Source organism: Erythrolamprus reginae, chromosome 3, assembly GCF_031021105.1.
Source record: "Erythrolamprus reginae isolate rEryReg1 chromosome 3, rEryReg1.hap1, whole genome shotgun sequence".
In the NCBI taxonomy this organism is placed as follows: Eukaryota; Metazoa; Chordata; class Lepidosauria; order Squamata; family Dipsadidae; genus Erythrolamprus; species Erythrolamprus reginae.
In genome coordinates this window covers 17,102,599-17,126,540 of record NC_091952.1, presented here as the reverse complement: position 1 = coordinate 17,126,540, position 23,942 = coordinate 17,102,599, and the positions used below count along the sequence as shown (strand labels likewise).

At 39.3% G+C, this 23,942-nt stretch overlaps 1 protein-coding gene across 1 annotated transcript in view; it reads right to left on the bottom strand.

Moving 5' to 3' along the window:
• Positions 1 to 23,942, bottom strand: part of LOC139165588 (piezo-type mechanosensitive ion channel component 2-like) — a 70,376-nt gene that overhangs the window by 12,261 nt on the left and 34,173 nt on the right. Inside the window, exons 24-41 of the mRNA XM_070748790.1 lie at positions 21,080 to 21,323; positions 20,131 to 20,227; positions 18,439 to 18,601; positions 17,554 to 17,643; positions 16,847 to 16,938; positions 15,882 to 15,953; positions 14,808 to 14,923; positions 14,040 to 14,169; positions 13,697 to 13,768; positions 12,406 to 12,572; positions 10,771 to 10,937; positions 9,247 to 9,489; positions 8,366 to 8,624; positions 7,611 to 7,799; positions 5,554 to 5,707; positions 4,019 to 4,130; positions 2,559 to 2,706; positions 430 to 641 (exon numbers count right to left, since the gene is read on the bottom strand). Coding sequence (XP_070604891.1) covers positions 430 to 641; positions 2,559 to 2,706; positions 4,019 to 4,130; positions 5,554 to 5,707; positions 7,611 to 7,799; positions 8,366 to 8,624; positions 9,247 to 9,489; positions 10,771 to 10,937; positions 12,406 to 12,572; positions 13,697 to 13,768; positions 14,040 to 14,169; positions 14,808 to 14,923; positions 15,882 to 15,953; positions 16,847 to 16,938; positions 17,554 to 17,643; positions 18,439 to 18,601; positions 20,131 to 20,227; positions 21,080 to 21,323 — 2,727 coding nt within the window. The remainder of the gene's footprint in view (positions 1 to 429; positions 642 to 2,558; positions 2,707 to 4,018; positions 4,131 to 5,553; positions 5,708 to 7,610; positions 7,800 to 8,365; positions 8,625 to 9,246; positions 9,490 to 10,770; positions 10,938 to 12,405; positions 12,573 to 13,696; positions 13,769 to 14,039; positions 14,170 to 14,807; positions 14,924 to 15,881; positions 15,954 to 16,846; positions 16,939 to 17,553; positions 17,644 to 18,438; positions 18,602 to 20,130; positions 20,228 to 21,079; positions 21,324 to 23,942) is intronic.

Genomic DNA, 23,942 nt, shown 5'->3' with positions numbered 1-23,942 from the left:
AAGTACAAATATTTAGTTATACTGCTTGGATCTGAGTATACTGTCTGCAGCACAAGTGACATAAACTCAAGTTCCACGTATACATAGCTATCAAAAACTTTAGGTGCATCCCCCAAAAGTCACAAACATTTTCACCAATTTGCATTATTTTAATCTGTCAGAAGAAAAAACTTAAAACTTTTTCCTGGACTTACCTGTTACTTTTTGTACAACCTACCACATCAAATTAACACAAAATATGGTACTCAACCTGAGAATACTTGGTTATCCTTAAAGACTTGAAGTAATATCTCAAAGCACATAGAAAGGACACATACTGTATAGAATAAAGGCCATTCCACCCACTGAATATATATATTCCTTTTGAATTGAGATCCAGAATAACTTTTCAATAAGCAACTCCCAGTTCCCTCCTGGATGTTGCCATACCTTTGTGTTACTTGTGGCAAAATGAAACATATCCAAATATGAACGCCAAAGACCAAGATCATTTGGAAAACACACTTCCCAAGAGTATTCTTTCTTAGATAAAGTGCCCTATCAATTATCATGCTGCCAAACTGGATCAAGAGTATCAGAAGCCAAGGTCCAGGGACTTCATCTTCCAAAAGGGATTCCGCAATATCATCCTCTGAATGCCTCTGAAATATGTTAGAAAAAATTAATAACACCATGACAAAAGAAAGCAAAAAACAATACCAATAGCAAAAAATACCTTCAAATCCTAAAATAGAAGTCTTCAAACTTGGCCACTTTAAGACTTGTATCTGGCTGGAAAATTCTGAGAGTTGAAGTCCATAAGTAGTAATGGGCGAACTGAACCCGCACAATTCGGGTCTGTACCGAATTTTGCAGTGTTCGGTATGCCGAACACGAACACGAAATTTTGCCAAAGTTCGGGGTTGTGTTCGGCGTTCGGAGCTTTGATGTCACCGGCAGGTTGCTAAGGACGCCAAGGTGATCACTTCCTGGATTCCATGAAATCTCTTCATGGGAGGGATTCCACAGCTCCTTCAAAGGGAGGTCTTCACATAAAAATAAACATGTTTATTTTTACGTGAAAGGACCACCCTTTGCTTACAGCGCCGCTGCGGTGTCCTTTTTCGTAGAAATAGCAATGTTTATTTTTATGTGAAGACCTCCCTTTGAAGGAGCTGGGGAATTCCTCCCACGAAGAGATTCCGGGGGCGGAGTTTTGACATCACCGGAAGGTTGCTAAGGACACCAAGGTGATCACTTCCTGGATTCCATGGAATCCAGGAAGTGATCACCTTGGCATCCTTAGCAACCTTCCGGTGACGTCAAAGCTCTGCCCCCGGAATCTCTTCATGGGAGCGATTCCCCGTTCGGGTTCGGGTTCGAGTTCAGGTTCGGTTCGGGTTAGGCCCAATTTTGCGTAAAATTCGGCCGAACTTGCCGAACCCGAACACCGTTGGGTTCGCCCATCACTATCCATATGTCTTAAAGTGACCAAGTTTGGAGACCCTTGTCCTAAAACATGTGAAAGACCACTTGAATATCATTGGCACTGATAAAAACCCTTAACATTAATAACAACAATCTCTGCCTATCTCAAACCCTTGGGAAGAACTTTGTTGGTAGATAAAAGCACCAAATATTTAGCTAAATATATATGACCAAACATAATAATAATAATTCCAAACAAACTACATTAGGTTAAATTTCCTCCATATTTTATACAGTATCTTCTCACTTTGCTAAGTGCTGTTTATTCCAAAGGAATAGTATGAGACATATTTCTATTAGTATCAATAGCCATAACAAAAATAGATCAATATATTCACACTTATAATGGTCCCACACCTTAGACTTACATTTAAAATTATTTAATGACTTGCATTTAATTTTCCAATCCAGCTTATTTAACCAATATTTCCTCTAATTTCCATTGTATCACACAGAAGCCACATTGCTCCTATGTTCCATAGACTCAGTTTCAAATATGCCTCCTCATCTTTGCTTTAAAGCATTTGAGTCCAATCCTCTTCAATCTGTAGTCTGTTCGAATACTTTCTTTCCCTCCCCTCTCCTTCCCTAGGGTCACAATGACTCCATGAGCTAACAGATCTTAGCTCAAGGTTACCTAGTGAACTTCACAATTAATTGAGGATTTAAATCTACTGTAGCTCCAATAATCGAAAACTCAAATTCCTACCCCAACTTGGTTCTTGAACATTCATATGTTCACAAGAGGTCACATATTCTTGCAGCAAAAATATCTAAATATATTTTTATTATAGCATTAATTTCATTGAATTTGAAATTGTTCTGGACTGAACGACTGGAAATTGAAATGGATTTGTAACTTTTGAAGTAATAGCAAAATAGTAATAGCCTTTCAGCACATCATGAGCACATGAGTATTTCTTCTTCATCACTGAGGGAAGCATTGATGGGAAGAAGAAGTATTTCTTCTTTATCACTGAGGGGAGCAAATCAGTTTGAAATTTTGAAAAAAAAATAATCTTCCAGACCCACCAAAACATACTCTACAAACCGTTTCTGTTAAAATTTCAGCAACATACATTGCTACTTACCCCAAATGCCCCATAGCCAAAGATGCTAATAATAAATGTAATCACATCAGCAATGAAGATGAAAATATAGATATCACGCACTGGGCTGCTCTTGGGATAAATGATGTCATGGAAGAACTGCTTGATAGGCCGATAAATCCAAAGCACGCTGGGGGTAAGAGTTTTATCTAGATCCGTCAAAGTGCAAAGTCAGTCATATTTATTAAGATAAAGTCCTTGCTTAAAGAAAAAAGTGATAGCATTATAGCACACACTGCATAAAACACACAAGCTAGCTAGTTGAGATGAGGTTTGAAGCAATTTCACTACCCAGAGTAGTGTAAATGTGGACATCCTTTTCAGGACTTTCTATTTCTAGAGTTGGATACCCCCTTCTCTGTCTGTTTTTTCCCACATACAATAGTCTGATACACATTATGCTCTGGTTGAGTCAGATATCAAGCTGAAATATCTGATTTTCATTCCAGGACTTCTCGACTCAGATAACCATGAAGAGACAGTTATTGTAATCATAAATAAAGGCAAACCACAGGATGTTATTCTGTTTTACATCGTCTATCTTTATGAAAAAGATTTCATCCAGTCTAATTATGGCTAATTTAGAGGGCAGGATGTGTCTGAGGGAGGTTGAGTCTGCTTCTCAGCAATTGGCTGATATGTCTATTCATAAAGCCATAATCACAGAAGCATCTCCAGAAGTGGGTAAATGACAAAAGAGGGATCATAGTGTTGTGATTAAGCTCTGCCCCTTTTGTCCATGCATTGCATTGTGACACATACATACAAAACATGCAGAGCTTAAGTACAACAGCGCAGTACTCCTTGCATCATTCTGACCCTGGATCTTCTCTCAAATTTACGTGTTTTACAACATCAAGTCAGCTAAAACAAAGTCTGGAAGATCTTGGCCATTTTATAGTAAAAGCAAATGTAGCATGTTTATTTCTTGTAGAATTCTATGTGGCAGAATCATTTTTCAGGCATGATCATCAGGCAATGTAAGTTTTGGTCTACTCTTCCTGCCATCTCCTGCTCTACTTGCAACTCAGCTCAAGTTACAACACCTCACTTTCTTTAGGTCAGTGTTTCTCAATCTTGGCAATTTTAAGATGGGCAGATTTCAACCAGGGGTGAAATTCAACATTTTTCCTTACCGGTTCTGTGGGTGTGGCTTGGTGCGTGTGGCAGGGGAAGGATACTACAAAATCCCCATTCCCTCCCCACTCTAGGGCCAGCCAGAGGGTATTCGCAGGTTCTCTGAACTCCTCAAAATTTCCACAACTGATTCTTCAGAACCTGTCAGAACCTGCTGAATTTCACCCCTGATTTCAACTCCTAGAATTCCTAGCTGAGGGAAGTTGAAGTCTACCCAACTTAAAGTTGTGACGGTCAGGAAACACTGTTTTAGATGTTCTTAAAAAAATAAAAGGAAACCCTCCATTTACATTTTAATCAGCAACTTTTTGGTCTTAAGTATCTTCTGGTTTATTGTTTTTTTAGAATGCTTCTTCTTGCAAGAGGAAGGTTTTCTGAAAAAGCTGCATGTCTTCTGGGCTTCTTTCAGAGATTTGTCTGTCAAAAAAAAAGGGAAGCAGCCATTATGCCATCTGAGAAGCTTTTGCATAACAAGATAAAAAAATTAAATGCTCCCTGACTTTTGATCAGGTTCCATTCCCAGGCATGTAACAATTGATCTTCAGTCCAATCATGTCTTCTGAAACATTAAAATAAAATGCCTCTATGCAAATTCCTGTGTGGGAGAATTCCCCCCCCTCCCAAAATGGCAACAAAAAAATCTAATGAACACAGAAGGATCAAGCTTTCACCTCTTGATTGCAAAAGAAGTTTAAAGAAATGTAAAACTTCTCAATACAAACCACAGCAATAACAGTGAAAGTGAGCAAGCTTTAGGACAGAGGGAAGCCATTTGTGGGAGTTTGAGGGACACAGTGGACAGAGTGATTAAAACAGAGACAACCCTTAAATTTTCTATTTTTATTTCCATTTCTAAGATAGGGGCTACTTTTGTTTCTCAAATAGATTGAGTTTATTTTATAGTTTATGCTGCATTTGTCATCTCAAAATGATGCAATGTGATTACATTGCCCATTTTCAGTAGTGGCACTGTAGTTTAGTTGGAGAAGTTTCTAGAACCACAAAAGGGGATTCCAAGCCTATGGTTACCAGGGGTGGGTTGTACTTACTTTCCCCATTGGTTCGTATCACGGTGGAAGTACACTTTTTCACACAGGCATAACTTCCCAGAAATGACCCTCTGAACATGTACAGTACTAAAAAAAAGAGCTTCTGCGCATGTGCAGAAGCAAAAAAAGAGATGGCGGTGCCCATGGCACCACCGAGAGAACCAGCTCAGAGGCATAGCAGGCCTGAGTTTCTGCTGGTTCCAATGACCCAGGTCAATGAGTTTCTAACAGTTCTATAGAACCGGTCAGAGCTAGTACCAACCCAGCTCTGATGTTTACTAAGATAGCATAGCAACAAATGCAAATGAAATTTGAAAATATCACTTCAAATTATTTCCTCCCTCAATGCCAGAGAGCTTAAGACATTTCTTTAACGGGCCATCTTCCTTTGAGAAGGTATCAGTGGGTTTTATGATCCTCACAGAACAGAAAAGCAGACATCACAGGCAGGACGTTACTGTGGGGAGTGCAGGGTATTACTTTATATTTTTGTCAGATCTTAGACATATCAGGTGCTAAATTATAACTAGGCTGTTCATTATAGAATTATATTCATCTTGACTGAGTAGGAATCTGCTGTTAGATTCTTCCACTCCAGCAATTAAAATATTAGATTAGATTAGATTTATTGGATTTATATGCCGCCCCTCTCCGCAAACTCATTCTTCTTTTACTAGTATTTTTTTTTTTACGTTTACTCTTCCTGCTGTTCGGGAAGGACAGGATTACCATTTTCTCTTCCTCTCTTCTCCTAACAAGAATATTTTATCTGCATATATGCATTTATTTACCTCTATTAGCCCTCTTAAAAATGTTCCTAGAGAGATGCCATCCTTCTGAAGTAGACTGTTCCTTCGAATGCTCTTTGTGATCTTTCTTCTTAGATTTCTTGGCCATGTCCTTTTGTTTAGGATCTAGTATTTTAGAATCCCAAAGACCTTGACACTGTAGGACAAAGCAAAGTGGAAGTTATTGCATGTGGGAATCTTAAACCACATTTTTAAAAAGTGAAAGAGAATGCTGGGTCTACATGCATAATTCCCAAACACGTCAGAGCACAGAGCAGGAAAAATAATTTTAGCTTTCATGAAGAAAGTTGGCTGTCAAGTAACTACCCAAATTTTGGTATTTGAGGGAACTCCAATTGATGGTTTAGGAGAGAAAAACATTTGAAAAGACGTTCCTTCAAATATGATCATAGCATTGACTGCTTCACTTGCTCTACGACAAGTCTATGGTGGAATTAGGGAAACTTCAGTCAAATAGCTGGAGGAGTTTTGTATTAAAAATTACAGATTGGGAGATTTTAGTTGAAAAAAGGAAATAATTGGGAAAAGAAAGGTGTAAAGAATTATGCACAATATGAAGAATATCCAGAGCAAGGGACATCGCTCTTTCTCAGTGATAGTACAAACAACTGGCTACTCAGGACAGACAAAAATAAATGTTTTGTTACAAAATGTTGGGCCAAACTATAAAATTATCTGTTTCCAGAAGCTGAGAAGTTAAAGAAATTAATGAAGCATAAGGCTGCCAGTGGGTTTGAGTTATATATTAGCTGCATTCAAAGGAAATATATTTGCAATGACATTTCCACCTGCTAGAAAACATTTGTTTGTTTGTTTGTTTGTTTGTTTGTTTGTTTGTTTGTTTATTAGATTTGTATGCTGCCCCTCTCCGAGGACTCGGAGCGGCTCCCAACAAACAATACATTCTACAAATCCAATGTTAAAAAGCAGAACAATTAAGAAACCTTTATTAAGAACAATCACACAGCTCAACATACCATACATAAAGCAGGACAGCCAGGGGGAATCAATTTCCCCATGCCTGGCGACATAGGTGGGTTTTCAGTAGTTTACAGAAGGCAAGGAGGGCAGGGGTGGTCCTAATCCCTGGGGGGAGTTGATTCCAGAGGGCCGGGGCCACCACAGAGAAGGCTCTTCCCCTGGGTCCCGCCAAACGACATTGTTTTGTCGGCGGAACCTGGAGAAGGACGACTCTATGGGATCTAATCAGCTGCTGAGATTAGTGCGGCAGAAGGCGGTCTCGAAGGTATTCTGGTCCAATGCCATGAATTGTGACCGGAAACTGATCGGCAGCCAGTGCAGGGTTTGGAGGGTTAATGTAATATGAGCATATCGGGGGATGCCCATAATTGCTCTCACAGCTGCATTCTGCACGATCTGGAGTTTCCGAACACTTTTCAAAGGTAGCCCCATGTAGAGAGCGTTACAGTAGTCGAGCCTCGAGGTGATGAGGGCATGAGTGTAACTTTCTATTGCATCAATGTTCTTCTGGTGGGATATGGTTGATCACTATGGAAAAGTGACCTATCACCCTAGGTCTGTGATGGTGAACATATGGCATGTGTGTGCAAAGTGGCATGCAGAGCCATGTCACATGGCACACGTGGCATCACCCATTCCTCTTTTGGGTTTCTAGTGTAAATTCGTGTGAGATGATCAACTGGCCTTCGTGTGTGCAGCAGTGCCAGAAATGGGAAGAGTTGGTCTTCCATTTTCCAGCATGAGCATGCACACGCATGCATGCTAGCAACCAGAAGATTAGCTGGCTGGCACACATGCATGCACCAGAAACCAGACGTTCATCCGGGTTAAACCCAAGATTGTCCCCTAGACAAGATTCAAAGTGCCAAAAAGTTTTGACATCACTGCCATAGGTGATCAAAATCACCATAGGGACAAGTTACTCGACTAGATAGGTTTTTGATTTAAAGGACTCTTCTGATATTATCATAGACATCCACTATACAACATGTTAACAAATCCATGTCTGAAAAGATGTATTACAGTCTTCTTTCCATGTTAAGGGTGGTTTGCAGTACCTTCAAGATGTACCTGTGCAAGAACAAGGCTAGGAGCTGCACCAGATCATATTGTGCATATCCATCTTTCTTCTCAATCCCAATTATATTCGGCAAGGCAAATGGTGCTTCTGAACTGATGCTGCAGTATATCTTAGAGGACCAAGGAAAGAATCCAAACTGGGAAATACATTTGATCACAATCATTATCTGGTAGAAGAAGGAAACATATGTAGATTTACTATTATTATAAAAAGATAATTCTTCAAGATTTCTAAAACAGTGAGAAGTGCTAAAGTGGGAGTAGTGGTCTGTTCTACAATGCAGGCTTCATATTTTTATCTCGCTTATTTAATGATCATCTTTTCAAAGGAGAAAGTCAATAGAAACGGTGAGACAATATTAAAATTTATCTTCAGGATTCAACTGAAATAAGTGTTTTTCACTCTTATCCATGTTTTCCCAGGATAATTAGCAGGAGGACATATATTCCAGATACAAATCATCATTTATTCAAAGGCCTATGTTGGAAGATGCTAACAAGAAATCCTTTCCCCCTCCTTTTTGCCTGAGACCTTATACCATGTTCTGTTCTAATTTTCTTTCTTTCCAATGGGACCAGTAGTTGCTTCCAAGTCAGAGACTAAGATTCCCAGGTAGGTTTGAAACATCTTCGGCCCTAGTCAGTTCTTTATTTCAGTGAAGCTCAAAAGGGAATGAAAATGATATACAGAGGAGAGTACAGCAACTAAATGCAGCAACTACTGGACACTTACCTCAGTGTAAATGATTGCAGTCATCCAGAAGAATTTGGTAGGCCTTGGAATGGACAACATAGGCCACAGGAATATCAAGATGGAGAGAACCAAAGTAAGAATGGAAGCAGAAACCATGTGGTTGACAATGATAACAAAATAACAAAGCATTTCTGATGAAGAGACCGTAACATGGTACAAAGCAACTCCCAGCTTCAAGGGGCAAGGAAGGCACTGGTAAAATTTATCTGACTGCTCCAGCTCATTGTCATGAAGAATGCTAGACCATATTTAAGGAAAAAGCACAAAAGAAATGTCATTAACTACAGTAACTTATTTCCCTTTCTTAGCATTTTCCCTTAGATGCAGGATCCTATTTTTGGATCTGTTTTGGATTTATTAATCCATTGGTTGTGACAAGAATTAACCAACTACTTTTTTTATGAGGCTGTCATTATGGGCTGAGAAAGAGCAATCCAGACAGCTTTCATGCCTAAGTCAGTTCAACTCACAGTCTCCTGTTTCTAGCCTGGTTTCTTAACCATTAGATTACACTAGCTTACAATTAATAATTGTAATTAAAATAATATCTACCAGCATAAATATATTCTAGAATAAATGATATCCTGAATTTTAGATACAGTTCATTATGAACATCTCTTTCATTTTCCTCAAACACTGGGGATTGTGTGGGTTTGTAAATCTCAGCAATTCACCCAATGTGTGGGAAGCCACAATGGAGCTTTGAGATATCTGCTCTGGCTTATGTCAGAACAGTGAATAAGAGGCACTCAATGAAATATTGTGGACCTAAAGATTTTGCAATCTTAAATTCATGCACTTCAAAAGCAAAGTGAGGTCATAAGGCAGTTTTAATAAAAGCATAATGGGATATGCCTTGCCTGTTATGCACCAGCTCACTGGTTGTCATCATAGGAGATATTTCACCTGACGGCTTGTTGGCTTTTGGACTTCTAGTGAACAAGGAATCTGTAGATTCTTCAATTTCTGATGGAGAGCTGGAAATAATGGCAGGTTCTTCACAGGAAGTGATCAGAGTGAATCCTTGGGAAGGGGCTTCTTTTACATTTCCCCCTTCTATCTTCTCAGTCCCCGTTACATCTTTGTCAGTTTCACTGGATCTCCTGATTTCCAAAGACATTAAAAATTGCCCAGAAGTCTTTTAGTAACTCCAAGTTTGAGAGGTATTTTCACAATGGCTCTTCTTCCAAAGAGCTGTTAAAAACAATTTATTATCCTTCACTTCTGAACCATTTTTACGATCAGGGATTTGTGCAAAACAGAAATCAATGGAAACAAGCTTCTTGATAACTATGGACATTTGAGTCCTCTGTTAGAATACTGGCATGCAACACCTCTTTGCTCAAGAATTCCATATTTGGTCTCCAATGTAAAGATCTCACCATCAAAATTTTGTGTTTTATCACCCAGTATAGTTAGGCTGGGAGAAATCACACATTTAGTCCATAGGTAACCGGTTACTTGATCTTGTTTTAAAAGATAAAAATATAATGAATATCCTCTTTGTTCAAAGCCAAGTTGAAAAATCTAAAAAAGCAAAGCACCAATAAATGGGAAAGCGGGCTTTGTGTTCCTTCTAGGTGTGCTCAGATGTCTTCTGTGGGGGAGTTACATCATAAAATCATAGCTTTGTAAGGGATATTTGAGAACATCTAGTCAACCTCACACTGTCCAGTGCTTTTGGAAATCATCTAGCTGTGACCTGCTGAGTGTAGAAATCCTCCTGCTTGTTTGTTTGTTTCAAACTATTGTGGCTGTCCATCCTAAAAGCACAGTTCTGAACAGTTTAAAACCATTATATAAGAAAATAAATAAATAAAAGCAAAAACCAAAACCCACTAAAACAGAAAGAAAAACCTGGCATCAAAACCACTCTTCTATTATGCAGCCATTGCTAGTACCTTCCAAATCTGATTTCTCCCTATCCTAGTGCTTGGGGAAAGATCCAGGAAAAATGGCTGTGATGAAACATTGTGTCACGTAGCAAAACTCACAATGTTTCTGCTTGCATCACGTTTTTGGCACTTCACATGCGCCACCATCTTCTTTTAGGCATTTTTTTTTGCTTTTTTTTGCTCAGTTGCGCAGAGGCTGAGTTTTTGGCACTGCACGTAGGCATAGCCATATGGCATGGGAGGAAGCGAATTGGCGGTGAGGTAAGTTAGAACTCCCCGCTGTTTAACGGATCAAAGATAAAAGCTGAGATAATGTCTTTGTGGTTATGTTCCATTGATTTTTAATGGACAAAAGATATTCAAATATGCATAAATCTACATTATCTGTTCCCCGATATCACAATATATTTCTTAATGTATAGGAATATTACAAGAACCTGAAGAAAAATACTGGAGGTTTCCACTTTGTGGCAAGCAATTACTTCTTACCTGAGTTGCACAGATAAAGGCTCAGTATTCTCAGTCACTGGAGATTCAGATACCTTGACTTGGCTCTCCTCAATTCCTGTTACTTTGGCTTTATATTCACCATAAACTGGCTGATTATTCTCAAATCTGTAATGTTGTAGAACCATATCTGCTGAAACCTCATTTCCCTTTAGAAAATAATCCAGAGCACAGTTAATTGGGTGGAAAGAGAGCAGTAAAGGAGAATTAAATGTGATTGCTTTGGTCCATAAAAGGTCAAAATAAAATAGTATTATCTGGAATTGACATGTTACATGAAATGCAGAAAGTCATAAATGAAAACATAGATCAACACATCCTAGTCTTTAGTAGAAATTAGTAGTTAGTCAATGCTAACTAGCATTGCCTACAATCAGGGGTGGGCTGCTGCCCGGACAGGGAGTGGGGGGGGAACGCAGTGTGGTAGAGAAAATACTCCACCCCAGAGCACCCAATTTGCACTGAAAGATGTTGAAAGAAAATGCAGGGCATCCTGCATAAGCCATGTCCACAGTGTGGTAGTAAAAATTTTGGTAGCCCTTCACTGCCTACAATATACATGGCTGCCTATCTTACCCTCATCACCTCGAGGTTCGATTACTGCAACGCTCTCTACATGGGGCTACCTCTGAAAAGTGTTCGGAAACTTCCGATCGTGCAGAACGCAGCCGCAAGAGCCATCGTGGGGCTTCCAAGATTCGCCCACGTTTCTTCAACACTCCGTGGCTTGCATTGGCTGCCAATCAGTTTCCGGTCACAATTCAAAGTGTTGGTCATGACCTTTAAAGCCCTACATAACAATGGACCAGATTACCTCCGGAACTGCCTGCTATCGCACGAATCCCAGCAACCGATAAGGTCCCACAGAGTTGGCCTTCTCCGGGTCCCGTCGACTAAACAATGTCATTTGGCGGGCCCCAGGGGAAGAGCCTTCTCTGTGGCGGCCCCGGCCCTCTGGAACCAACTCCCCCTGGAGATTAGAACTGCCCCCACCCTCCCTGTCTTTCGTAAACTACTCAAGACTCATTTATACCGCCAGGCATGGGGGAGTTGAGATAGCTCTTCCCCCTAGGCCATTACAAGTTATGCATGGTATGTTTGTGTGTATGTTTGGTTTTATAATAGGGGTTTTTAGTTGTTTTTATTATTGGATTGTACATGTTGTGTTTATTATTGTTGTTAGCCGCCCCGAGTCTGCGGAGAGGGGCGACATACAAATCCAATAAATTATTATTATTATTATTATAATTATTATTATTCCTGATTATTCTAAGTAAAAACATAATAAATTAAACTGATTGCACAACACCATATATTTCAACCATAGTACCACAATGACCCATGAATTCTACATTTATACTTGTTGAATTCACCCTAGCAGTCTGAAAGCAGTCACTCCAGCAATTATTGGCCATCTTACTGGACACCAAATGCAATTCAAGACAACTATCTACAAAGTCACCATGAGTTGACATCAACTAGCAACAATACAACTAAGACCAGTAAAAATAATAATATTCAAATTCAGTTTCTTAAATTAAAATTGCAATTAATTAAAACACAATGCCTCTATAAACTGAATGTAAACCCCAATACTTCAAAATCCAGAAACCTTACCTTGTTCATCTGTTGGGAAAGAATATATTTTTCTGTTCTCAATGCATCAGCAATGTCCAAATTATCTTTAACGAGGGAATTAAGGGCTTTTATAATGCCATCCATCAATGCAAGTGTCAAGATGGAGATAAGCTTAATAATGTTGATTATTCTTTGCCCAATACTTTCTGTTGTGAACAGAAAAAGCATCTTACTATGAGAAAAACTGAGAGACCAACATTATTCGAATTCTAAAGACCCTTTAGGAATCTGCAAGGCTTGAGGCATAACCCTCTTATAGTTATAAAAATTGCTTCACTAATCTTTCTCTAACAAATACTCACGAACATATAGAGAATGTTTCATTTTCTTTAACATTCCAATTTTCAAAATGCAAATAGTATTAATTAATCTGGTGGAGCTACAGAGAAAGAAAAATTTATCTGACTATCTTATCCTGCTACATGTACATTCCTTTCTCTGAAGTTGATACTTACTTTGGGAGAAAGTATTCTAAAACTGTCACTGTGATTTTCTCCCAATACAGTACTCCAGAAACCCTTCTTATATAAAGAGATTTTCCTGAGTTCACCAGGAGAAGAGTTAAATTTCTCCCTTGCTTATGATTTTAATAATTGCTATCAACTGTTGCAAAGTACAAAATTGCATTTAATGTAATATTCATGGAGATATGGAGATATCTATGGAGATATATCCACATCTCTATGGAAAATTGTATTATGCCTGCTTGATCACAGTTAAAATCCCAAAACATTATACTTGCAATATAATATTAACAAGATAATAAAGTTGGAACCACATGGAATAATAATGAAATAGCAACTCTATCAGAAAGTCATGTTTATTCTTGATAGATATGGTAAGCTGGAGCTTATTGACTCAAAATTTAATGTAGAATCTGTCCCTTCAAAGCAGCATAAAAATGTCACCACCATCACCATTATGGAATTAAATGCATTAAAATTTAATTTGCAGGACATGTGTACACTGTAGCCCTCAGCTGCTTGCCTCCCATGCATAAGCTGGAAATGAAAATATATTTTAAAATCCCAAATTAGGCAGAATAATGTCCAGGTGTCCTGTATAAACTGCAATTAGCACAGATCCTCATTGGTGGATTCCCCTGCTTCATGCCCCAGCACCGTTGATGACATGGCCTTCTTGCCACTGTTCCAAGACTAGAAGGCTGAGTTAGAGCCCTGATGGTTCCAGACATATGACCTATATGAGAGATAGATAACTGACTCATTAATTTGTATGCTAATGATTTCTGTACAATGGAATTAATTACCTGACTTATTCAAGTCCTCTTCAGAAGCCAGTATCTCTATATTTTCCTCAGAAGATTCCAAACTGAAATTAACTAAACACAAAAACAAACAAACTAAAAACTAAAACATCAGAACAGCATCCCAAAATTATGACTCAGGCCCTTCCTTGATAAAGGGACCAAAGTTGTATATAGAGGTTTCCACCTTTCCATCAACAAGAATTTATATTTATTTTTAAATGAAAAAGTTTCCAAAATATATTAATAAGAAGCAGGGGATGATTTAAAATATAGTATTCCATTATCAACCAATCATGGAAATATAACCTAGTGAAAACAACAGCATGTATGTAAGTACTCCTACCTCTTTCAACCCCTGGTAATTGCTCATTTTCCCTTTCCTCCTTCTTTTTATTTCTTTGACTTCTAATTTCATCTTGCTTTCTCATATTTAGAGCTGATTTTGCATTGCTCATCCAGGCTTCATAAACAAGCTGCGAAGAGGACAGAATCTTATTGAGCAAGGGCTAACCTGGGGTTGAATATATTAAATTATCTCCTATTGAATATCCCATCTGCCTTTAAACAAAATGGTCAGTTTTGTAAAAACAGCCAAAACATAGAATAAAATTGAAGTACTGAAAGAAAATAAAATCTCTGTTCCTCTCCCTAGTTTAACCACTGCTAAAGGTATTAAGGGAGGTCAACAATTGACATGAGGCTGTTCTTAAGTGAATCGCTGCAGTTGTTAAGCAAGATTCACAGTTAAGTGAATCTGACTTCCCCATTGCTTATCAGACGTCAGCTGAAAAGTTTGCAAATGTTCATCACATGGCACTGGAATACTGTAACTTGGATTGCAGTGCACCCAAATTTTGATCACATGACTGTAGGAATGCTGCAATGGCTGTAAATGTGAGGATAGACAAAAGTTACATTGTTCAGTGCCATTGTAACTTTGAATGGTTGCTAAATGAATAGCTGTAAGTCAAGGGCACAGAACTGTATTCCCACAATTAAATGAATAGTTTTTACCTACCATTTAAAAATAACTACATGGCTATGTGTTATTTCAATTAGCTCTCAGTCACTTCCCCAGCACAAATTTTCCCCCTTCAGAAATTGGTCACACCTGCCATGCTGTTTTCTTTTTAAATGATTCTTTTTTGCTCTTTTCAGAGTTTTCATGTTCTCCTTCTTCATCTTCACTATCTGTATCAAAAAGGCAATAGGTCCCACTTCGAACCACTGAAATTGACAGGAAATACAAATATTAAAAAGCTCTTATAAATAAAACCAATTAAAACAGCTTTTTATCTAGCCTGGTGTCTTGCAGATGGAATAAATGTTGGCTTCCCTCTATTCAAGCCAATTGTAGTTCAACCCATCAGAAGAAAATTAGGTTGAAAAGAGGGAAAACTATAATCGTTTAGCCAAACATTTCACTGTTAAGCTAGTGTACTTGCATAAAAGAGAGCTATGTGCAATACCTGAAGATGACACCTATATTTGATTACAAATTAATTATTTTAAAAGTTAGACTATTGAATCAAATACATCCGTGATGGTGAACCTATGGTATGAGGCTATGTCAGCTCTAGCATGCATGTGTGCTCTGGTCAACTGATTTTTTGCATACTGAAGGGTGAGGTAGGCCATTTTCAGCCTCCCCAGGCTTTAGGAAAGCCTCCTGAAGCCTGGGGAGGGCAGAAAACAGCCCAATCACCCACCAGAAATTCATTTCCAAACTTCCAGTAGCCTGTTGGGTCCGCTTTTCGCCATCCACAGACTCTGTTGGCTTTCTTGAAATGTGGAGAGGGCAAAAATGGCCTCCCCTTGCCCAATGGGACTACCGGAGGTCCAAAGGCTTCAATGTGGTCTGCACGAATGCGTGGGAGGCAGTGCAGGGGGTTTATGCATGTATGCATGGGGGGAAGGGCATTGCATTAGGGGTGTGGGCGCACATGCACCCTTTTGGCACCTGAGCCAAAGATTCACCATCATTGAAATATATCTTTATGATCCACCAAAATGTTTTTAACCAACTGATTTTACTCATTGTTTATGCTTTTCCAAGCTTAGCAATAATCATTTTACAGCATAAACATCAAACAAACCAAAAAGGATGAGTTGAAAAGAAGGAAGATTCTCTTCAAAGGGGTCACCGAGTAAATAGACCATTTCTTAATAAACACAGGTAACATACCTGAATTATGTGTCACCCATGGCTGCCACCAATTATTTTTATTCTCTTTTTCCATCTTGCTGGTATCATCTCCTGCAGACAAAAAGAATTACTCTGGTAAAAGTGCCTTAAGAAAAAAGACAGAAAGTAACCTAACATGTCACTCTCCAGATATGTTGAAGTTGGACTTCCCAGAATTCCCAGACTTCATGACCAGCATGGATAGCCATAAGGTGTGGGGGGGGGGGTTTGTAAGTGATTATGTGCAAATGACATTGTCACACAAACTTTGTGGCTAATACAGTCATAGCAGCAACAGCAGAATTTAAGAGTGCCATCATTACCAAAATATCCATGTAATTTTAGTATCATTTCTTTTCAAGATAAACAGAAATTTAGGAAAGAAAGACAAAATATCCATCCAATACTTCAGGTCACAAAGAACAATATGGTTGAAAGCTATCCAGCCTACATGGGTGACATTAAAGATATTGACATACTAAACTGAAAATTTGCCTTTGAAAATTTGCTGAAGATCCATCTTTACTGTCTTTCCCAGCTGAGCACCTGAGAAGAAAATTGTTTTGTCATATTTTATTTATTTATTTCATTGGATTTCTAAGCTGCCCTTCTCCTGTGGACCCAGGGCGGCTTATATGACAAAGTCAATACAATACAATAGGTATGTTTTTGATTCTTCTGCAGCTGAATGAAGAAACTTGCTGCTTTTTCATGATTTCTATTGATTTTCTATTTTTTTGCTAAAAGAGACATTTATTAAGTGAGTTTGCCTCGTTTTTAGAACTTTTGTTGCCATGGTTGTTAAATGAATCATCACAGTTGTTAAGTTAATAACTCAGTTGTTAAGTGGATTTGATTTCCCCATAGACTTTACTTGTCAGAAGGTTGCAAAAGATCTGGGATATTCAAAATTTTCTAAGAAATAAGGCTTAGATGTTTCGTAGGGAAAAAATGAGAGTTTTTACCTGGATCTTCCTCTTCCGATTTCTGATCAGACTCTGTGTCTAGTAATTTGCAGGAGCTTTGGTTTTTAAATTTTGGTTTAATCAGATCCATCCTAAAAAAATCACAAAAGAACAGATGATTTCCTGCCTCCAAAAAAAGTCAAGGATGTTTTTATACCAATATAACTGAGATTTTTAAAAAGACTATGCTGGTATTATGATTTCTAATTTAATGAAAAGAACGACTAGGGGAGACATGATAGTAGTGTTCCATTATCTCAGGGGTTGCCACAAAGAAGAGGGAGTCAACCTATTCTCCAAAGCACCTGAGGGTAGAATAAGAAGCAATGCGTGGAAACTAAATAAGGAGATAAGTAACTTAGAACTAAGGAGAAATTTCCCAAAAGTTAGAACAATTAATCCGCGGAACAGCTTGTCTCCAGAAGTTGTGAATGCTCCAACAATTAAAGTTGTAAAGAAGATGTTGGATAACCATTTGTCTGAAGTGGTGTAGGGTTTCCTGGCTGCACTAGAAGACCTCCAAGGTCCCTTCCAACTCTGTTATTCTGCTATGTTGTTCTATTCTATTCTAAAACTGAAACTTTTTGCGTTTAAGCTGAAGATCCATCTTTACCATTTTTCCCAACTGAGCACCTCAGAATAAAATAGATTTATCATATTTCCTAGGGTTTTTTAAAATGATGTTGCAACTGAATGAAGAAACTTACTGCTTTTTCATGATTTCCATTGATTTTCTATTTTCTTCCATCCGAGAAGTCACTTTCTTTTTCAATTTCAACTCAAACATCTCAGCTGCCCTGTTTTGAAAAATAAGTTGGACCAATCTTTGCAAAATTGTTCCTTGGTAGATTAAGGATTTAATTTATCCAGTATTGCTTTTTTTTCTGCAGTAGAATGGTAGTCAGTAGGAAACCAACAAAGCTCACAGACTGCGGTATTGATAATATTCAGATGTGTACTGCCTCCAAACAGATGTACAGTATATGCAACCATTTGATTAATATTACTAACAATAGAGAAGTCTGCAACAAAATTTTAGAGCATGGAATGCACCTATTCTTTTCTATTGTCTGTATCATGTGGCTTTTTCTTCCCTTCACACAATGATCAACAACAGCCAACAAACATGCTCATTCTTTTCTGTTTAGGAATCAACTCCCTTTAATTTTGGCCATTCCTTTTTTTAGAAATTGTGGAAATGATGCTATTCCATGCTATTAGGAACCCTCATTTGCTGAGGAAACTTGAACAGGTAATCCATAGTAATTGAATTATGTTGGTCTGAAAAATTACCACAATCCTTGTTCAATCCTACAGTGGTTTTAAATGTGTCATTTGATTAGAATGATGTATGGTAATTACCAGTTTCTCTAGTACAATCAAGAAAATCTTAAGCTAGGAAATGGAGAATAACTGTAAGGCAATGTTAAAATTTTCAGGGCACTAGATGCTAATATCTCACTTTGTTCCATGTCAGTTATATGCTTAGATATTAGTTACATCAGTTAATCATCCATTTTATTCTTGTTTTCATCTCCATTAACAATAACTAAATGCAATTTGTTGTAAATTCAAATATTGTTGATAAATACCTGGAGGCTAAGAAATCTGTAGCCTTGAGATCAGTCACAATATAGAGATAATAGTAGCTCATAAAAACTCTCCTCTGAATCAGTAAGAGTGTGAAACATACTGCATCCCACAGGATTCCTGCTTCATCTTTGGGCAATTCACATATCTCATTATTAGGTGGATCTGTGCAGAAACAATATATACAAACGTGTTTTTCTAGGTGGTAAGTTGGAAATGTAGATCATCCAGTTTACCTACAGCAGTGAGTGTCAAACCCGCCTCATCACAGCAGAGTCACGTGACATATCGGAACTTTTCCCCCTCCATCATTAAACTGAACATAGGCGCGGCTAGCATGCAGGCCACAAGTTTGACAACCCTGCCGTACAGAATCATGTTGTTGTTGTTGTTAAGATTTATACAATTTGCATTTTTGCAATGTGACCAGGGGTGGGCTACTGCCCGGACAGGGGGAATACAGTGAGGTAGTGAAAATGGAGCTCCACCCCATTCTTGCTATCTCTGAAAAACAAAGTTTCATTCATGGTTTCCACAATAAATTTAGTGTCCAAAAGAAAACAAGTCACAAATTATTTTTACTCTTTTCACAAAGTAAAACAAAACAAACAAATACATTATGGCTTCTCTATCACATTCTATGGATAAAATTCCACAAGACTTAAAATATGTCCCCAGATGCAATATTTTATATTCTTTCAATTACTTGTGGTACTTATCCATATATACACGGATACCTGCAGTGACATGTGCATATACAAGTGGAAAGATTATAGAAAGAAAAAATAATAATTAAAACACTTGTGTGTTTTTGACCTGAAATCTTCTATTTTCATGGCAAGAGTCATAATCATTATCCTATTGGTATTAAGTGTTCATGCTAAGGGAAATCAAAGGTACTTTTTCAGAAGGCTACTGGGCTTTTGTTGTTTTTCCTTGAACATGTTTCACTTCTTATCCAAGAAGTTTCTTTAGTTCTGACTGAATGGTGGAGAATTGATGGATTTATATTCCTTGCAGTCATCTGGTAATTAGCACTCTTTCTGAGAGTCATTGAGGCGACTTGAAGATGTATTTGTGCCCTTGGAGTCACCTGAACAGTAAAAATGGATGTGGAACCTTCTTGGAACTGCTGAAAGGACTATGTTTTAACATGTGATAGGTGGTTTTGTATTCCTCCTTCTCTATTGAGAGGGGGCAGCTCAATTTTAATGTAGATAGCCTCTTTGATCCCTTTCTCAAACCAGCCATCCTCTCTGTACAGAATGTGGAATTTGCTGTCTTCAAAAGAGTGGTCTTTGTCTTTCAAATGCAGATGAACTACTGAATTCTCTCCTGATGGGTTTTTTCTCCTAAGTTGTGCCATGCGTTTGTGAAGTGGTTGCTTTGTATCTCCAGTGTATTGTAGGATGAAGTTCACTACATCGAAGGATCATAATCTACCATCCAGGTCCAGTGCGCATCAGTGGATAGATTATTTTGACTTTTTAGTTCCAGACTGAGGGAAATGCCCCAACGTCATTCATTTGGCTTTTGTGCCCAAGGGTGAACTAGAACTTGAATCTCTCTTATCCTAGTCTTGCAACTTAACACACACAAACTTAGGAAGTAAAGAGTCATAATGTTCTTTAAGGAACATTTGGGATGCCTTAGAATTTAAAGACTCTATTTCTATGGAATTGCTTCCCATTTACCTAATTCATATCCTGGTATTGTGCAATACATAGCAAAGGTCTGAATTAGCCAACAATAATTTATTTGTAATTTATTAAGGTATGCACATGCTCCAACCTGTAGAAAAAGAGGAGAAAAATAATTATTTAGCAGGAATTAGGGCTCCAGATCTTTTATCAGTTATCAGAAATATCCACCTATCATGTATTTCTCTTTTAGATTTTGAAAAAGCATGTTGGAAGCTGCATAATCCCAACCTCTGCAGCCAGTTGTACTACATCCCTTTGAGAATTATGAGCAGTGTCTGACATGTCTTATTTCCCAATGAAAATTACTGCATTTAAATTGCCTCTGCATCAACAGGGCTTCCAAACTATAATTTTTAAGTCTATGCCAAAATATTGACATTTCCCACACTACTCCTAAAAAGAAACTTAAACTTCTCATTTTCTACCTTTTCTTAGAATGCTTGAGAATTTCCTTTAAATTTCTTTTCTTGGTATTTTGAACCCTAGTTAATTTTGGAATTGCTATCTCTGTTGTTTCCTGCTGCATAACTTTCCACCATTCCAAGCGTCCTTAGCCAGCCTAACTTCTCAATTTCAAAGATGTCCAATGAGACATTTCTTAAGAAAAGATTTAAATTTAAATTTAAAGATTTAAATATAAAATATAAATTTAAATATAAGAATATTTAAGATTTAAATATAAGAAGCTGTGGAGGTTGCAGATCTCTGAAAATCAGTTTATATGCCAAAAAACAGGACCTTACATCATATCTAAAAAGAGCAAAAACATGAGAAATTCACCCGCACCATTTTTTATTTTCAAAGACCATTTCAAAACAAATAATCTTTCATTCAATTAAAGAACTATTAGAAATAATTGTAGAACAGTCTGAGTCAGTTTACAATAAATACTTTTGCCCAACCTCACCCAGCTGATCACAAACATTAACCTATTACATACAGCAAGGAGATTCTTTACTGTTATAACCAAAGTAGTGTAGGCAATCAAGTAGTCCCATGGTCTAAGGATGTCTCTGAGGGGCTTCAGATGAAGGCTTTGTCCAAAGTGCATAAAGTAGAAGCAAGCAACAAAGTAGCCCACACAGAAGATGTTGATCCTGGCTGTTGCAGTCACAAAAATTAGGCAAAGGGCAATCCAGAAGAAGTACTTGAATATAAGCATTTTCATCAGATCCAAATAAGATCTGTTCAGAAGAAAATCATGAAAATAGAATAATAGAAACTAGATTATATAGTAACAAGGGAATTAAAGACAGAATTGGCTATAGGTTCTATAGAAGAACCGTTGTACCTACCTGAACGGTCTTCTCAGTGCACTGGAAGGAGAGTCCAATATGGGTTATTCTCAATCCTATTGGTCGAGACTGAGTTTAAAATTAACACTGAGAAGACCGTTCAGGTAGGTACAACGGTTCTTCTCCATTGCATCTGGAAGGAGAGTCCAATATGGACTCTCAAGTACCCAAGTTCCAAGTTTAATGGGAGGGAGATTGTTAAGTCAGGGCAGCTGGAGAGGAACACACCCTCTGTAATACCCTTCTCCCAAAAGATGCCTCAGCTGAAGCATAGGTATCCAGTCTATAATGTCTAGTGAACGTAGAAGGTGCCGTCCAAGTCGCAGCCCGGCATATGTCCTCGATAGAGGCTTGAGTCCTCCAAGCTGCTGACGTGGCTGCACTGCGCGTAGAGTGCGCCGTGACCCCTTGAGGGGGATTCTGAGCTCTAGCCTTATACGCCTCCCCAATGCAGTCCCGGATCCATCGACTGATTGAACTGGGAGAAACGCCCAGGCCCATTTTCGGCTCTGCAAATGAGACAAACAACGACTCAGACTTCCTAAAGGACTCGGTTCTTCTAATGTAGATTTTGACCGCTCGCCTAACATCTAGTTTGTGCCACCTAAGTTCTGTAGGGTGGCTCCCGTGCGAGCAAAAGTCCGGCAAGATCAGCTCCTGCTTCCTATGGAACAACGAGTTGACCTTAGGAAGAAATGTCGGGTCCAAACGTAGGACCACCCGGTCCGGATAAAAGATGCAAAGGTCAGGTCTGGTGGATAACGCCGACAAATCCGATACACGTCTGGCCGATGTGATGGCCACTAGAAAGGCCGTCTTGATGGAAAGAAACTTGAGCTGGATGGATCTCAAAGGCTCAAAGGGTGGACCAGTCAGAGCCTTCAACACTAGGGATAAGTCCCACGTTGGGAATCTATGCAGTGGTGGAGGGTGCTTGTTCATAGCACCCCTGAGAAAGTCCCGTATCCAAGGGTGAGTAGCCAAAGAGCGGTATTCTGGTAACCGAATGACGGTTGCCAATGCCGCCACCTGCCTCCTCAGGGTGTTTGGAGTGAGTCCTTTTTCGAGGCCCAATTGTAAAAATTCTAGTACAGTAATTATTTGAGCCCTTTCCGGTTCCATATCCTTTCCGTTGCAGAACTTACAAAAGGCCGACCACATTGCCTGATAAATCCTGGACGTGGATGGCCAGCGGGCAGCCTGCATTGTGGCAATGATACTGTCTGGTAAAGATTGCTCCCTCAGCTTTTTCCTTTCAAATGCCAAACGGCTAATTGAAACCATTGCGGGTCTGGGTGATAGACTGACCCTTGGCTGAGTGTGATTATCTTGTCCGGAATCCTCCAAGGTGGGGAGATCGACAGAGCTATTAAGTCCGAGAACCACGGGCGGCGTGGCCAATGTGGTGCGACAAGCAACACTTCCGCCTCCTCCAGTAGAATTTTGTCTATTACTCTTTGAATCAAATTCGTTGGAGGGAAGGCGTATAAGAGGCCGCGTGGCCAGCTCGACCTCAGGGCGTTGACTTTCTCCACCGTGGGTGAATGGAACCGAGAATAGAACCTGGGGAGCTGTGCATTGGTGTGAGAGGCGAACAAGTCCACCAGCGGAGTCCCGAAACGAAGAGTGATCTTGTGGAACAACTGTGGATCCAGTCTCCACTCCGTGGGGTCCAAGGTGGTTTGGCTCAGCCAATCAGCCTGGACATTGTTGACTCCTGCTATGTGCTCCGCAGATAGAGAAGCCAAGTTGTATTCGGCCCAATTGAAAAGAGCCATGGCCTCCCTCATGAGGCGTGGTGATCTCATGCCTCCCTGGTGGTTGAGGTAGGCCTTTGTTGCCACATTGTCCATTAAGACTAGCACGTGTTTCCCCTGAACCAAAGGTGTAAAGTGTTGGAGTGCTAAGAACACAGCCCGGAGCTCCAGAAGGTTGATGTTTACCGGGCTGAGGTCCTCCTTGGTCCAATGTCCTTGTGCCACTTGGAGGTCTATATGCGCGCCCCAACGCGACAAGCTGGCGTCTGTAGTCATGACGACCTGATCGTGGGTCTGGAACGAACACCCCTGAAACAGGGCTGACGAAGTCCACCAGGCCAAAGACTTCCTGACCCCCTGTGGGAGTCTGATTTGCTTGCATGACTGGCCCAGTTTTGCTCTCTGGGCCGGAAGCAGAAACCCTTGCAACGGGCGGATGTGATGTCTGGCCCAAGGCACGATTCCTATACACGAGACCATGGTCCCCAGCAGCCTGGACAATGAGGCTAGGGAGACCTTCTGTTGTCTCTGGATGGAGGTTATCAAGGCTATGATGTTGTCCTGCCTGTCCGGTGAAAGTGACACTATGCTCGTAGTTGTGTCTATTATCGAGCCCAGATGTAGGAGCCTTGTAGATGGTTCCAGTTGGCTCTTGGGGATATTGATTGTAAAGCCGTGTTCTTCCAGAATCTTCCTCGTAAGGTGGAGGTCTCGGTGTGCCCCTGCCTGGGACTTGTACAAAACGATTATA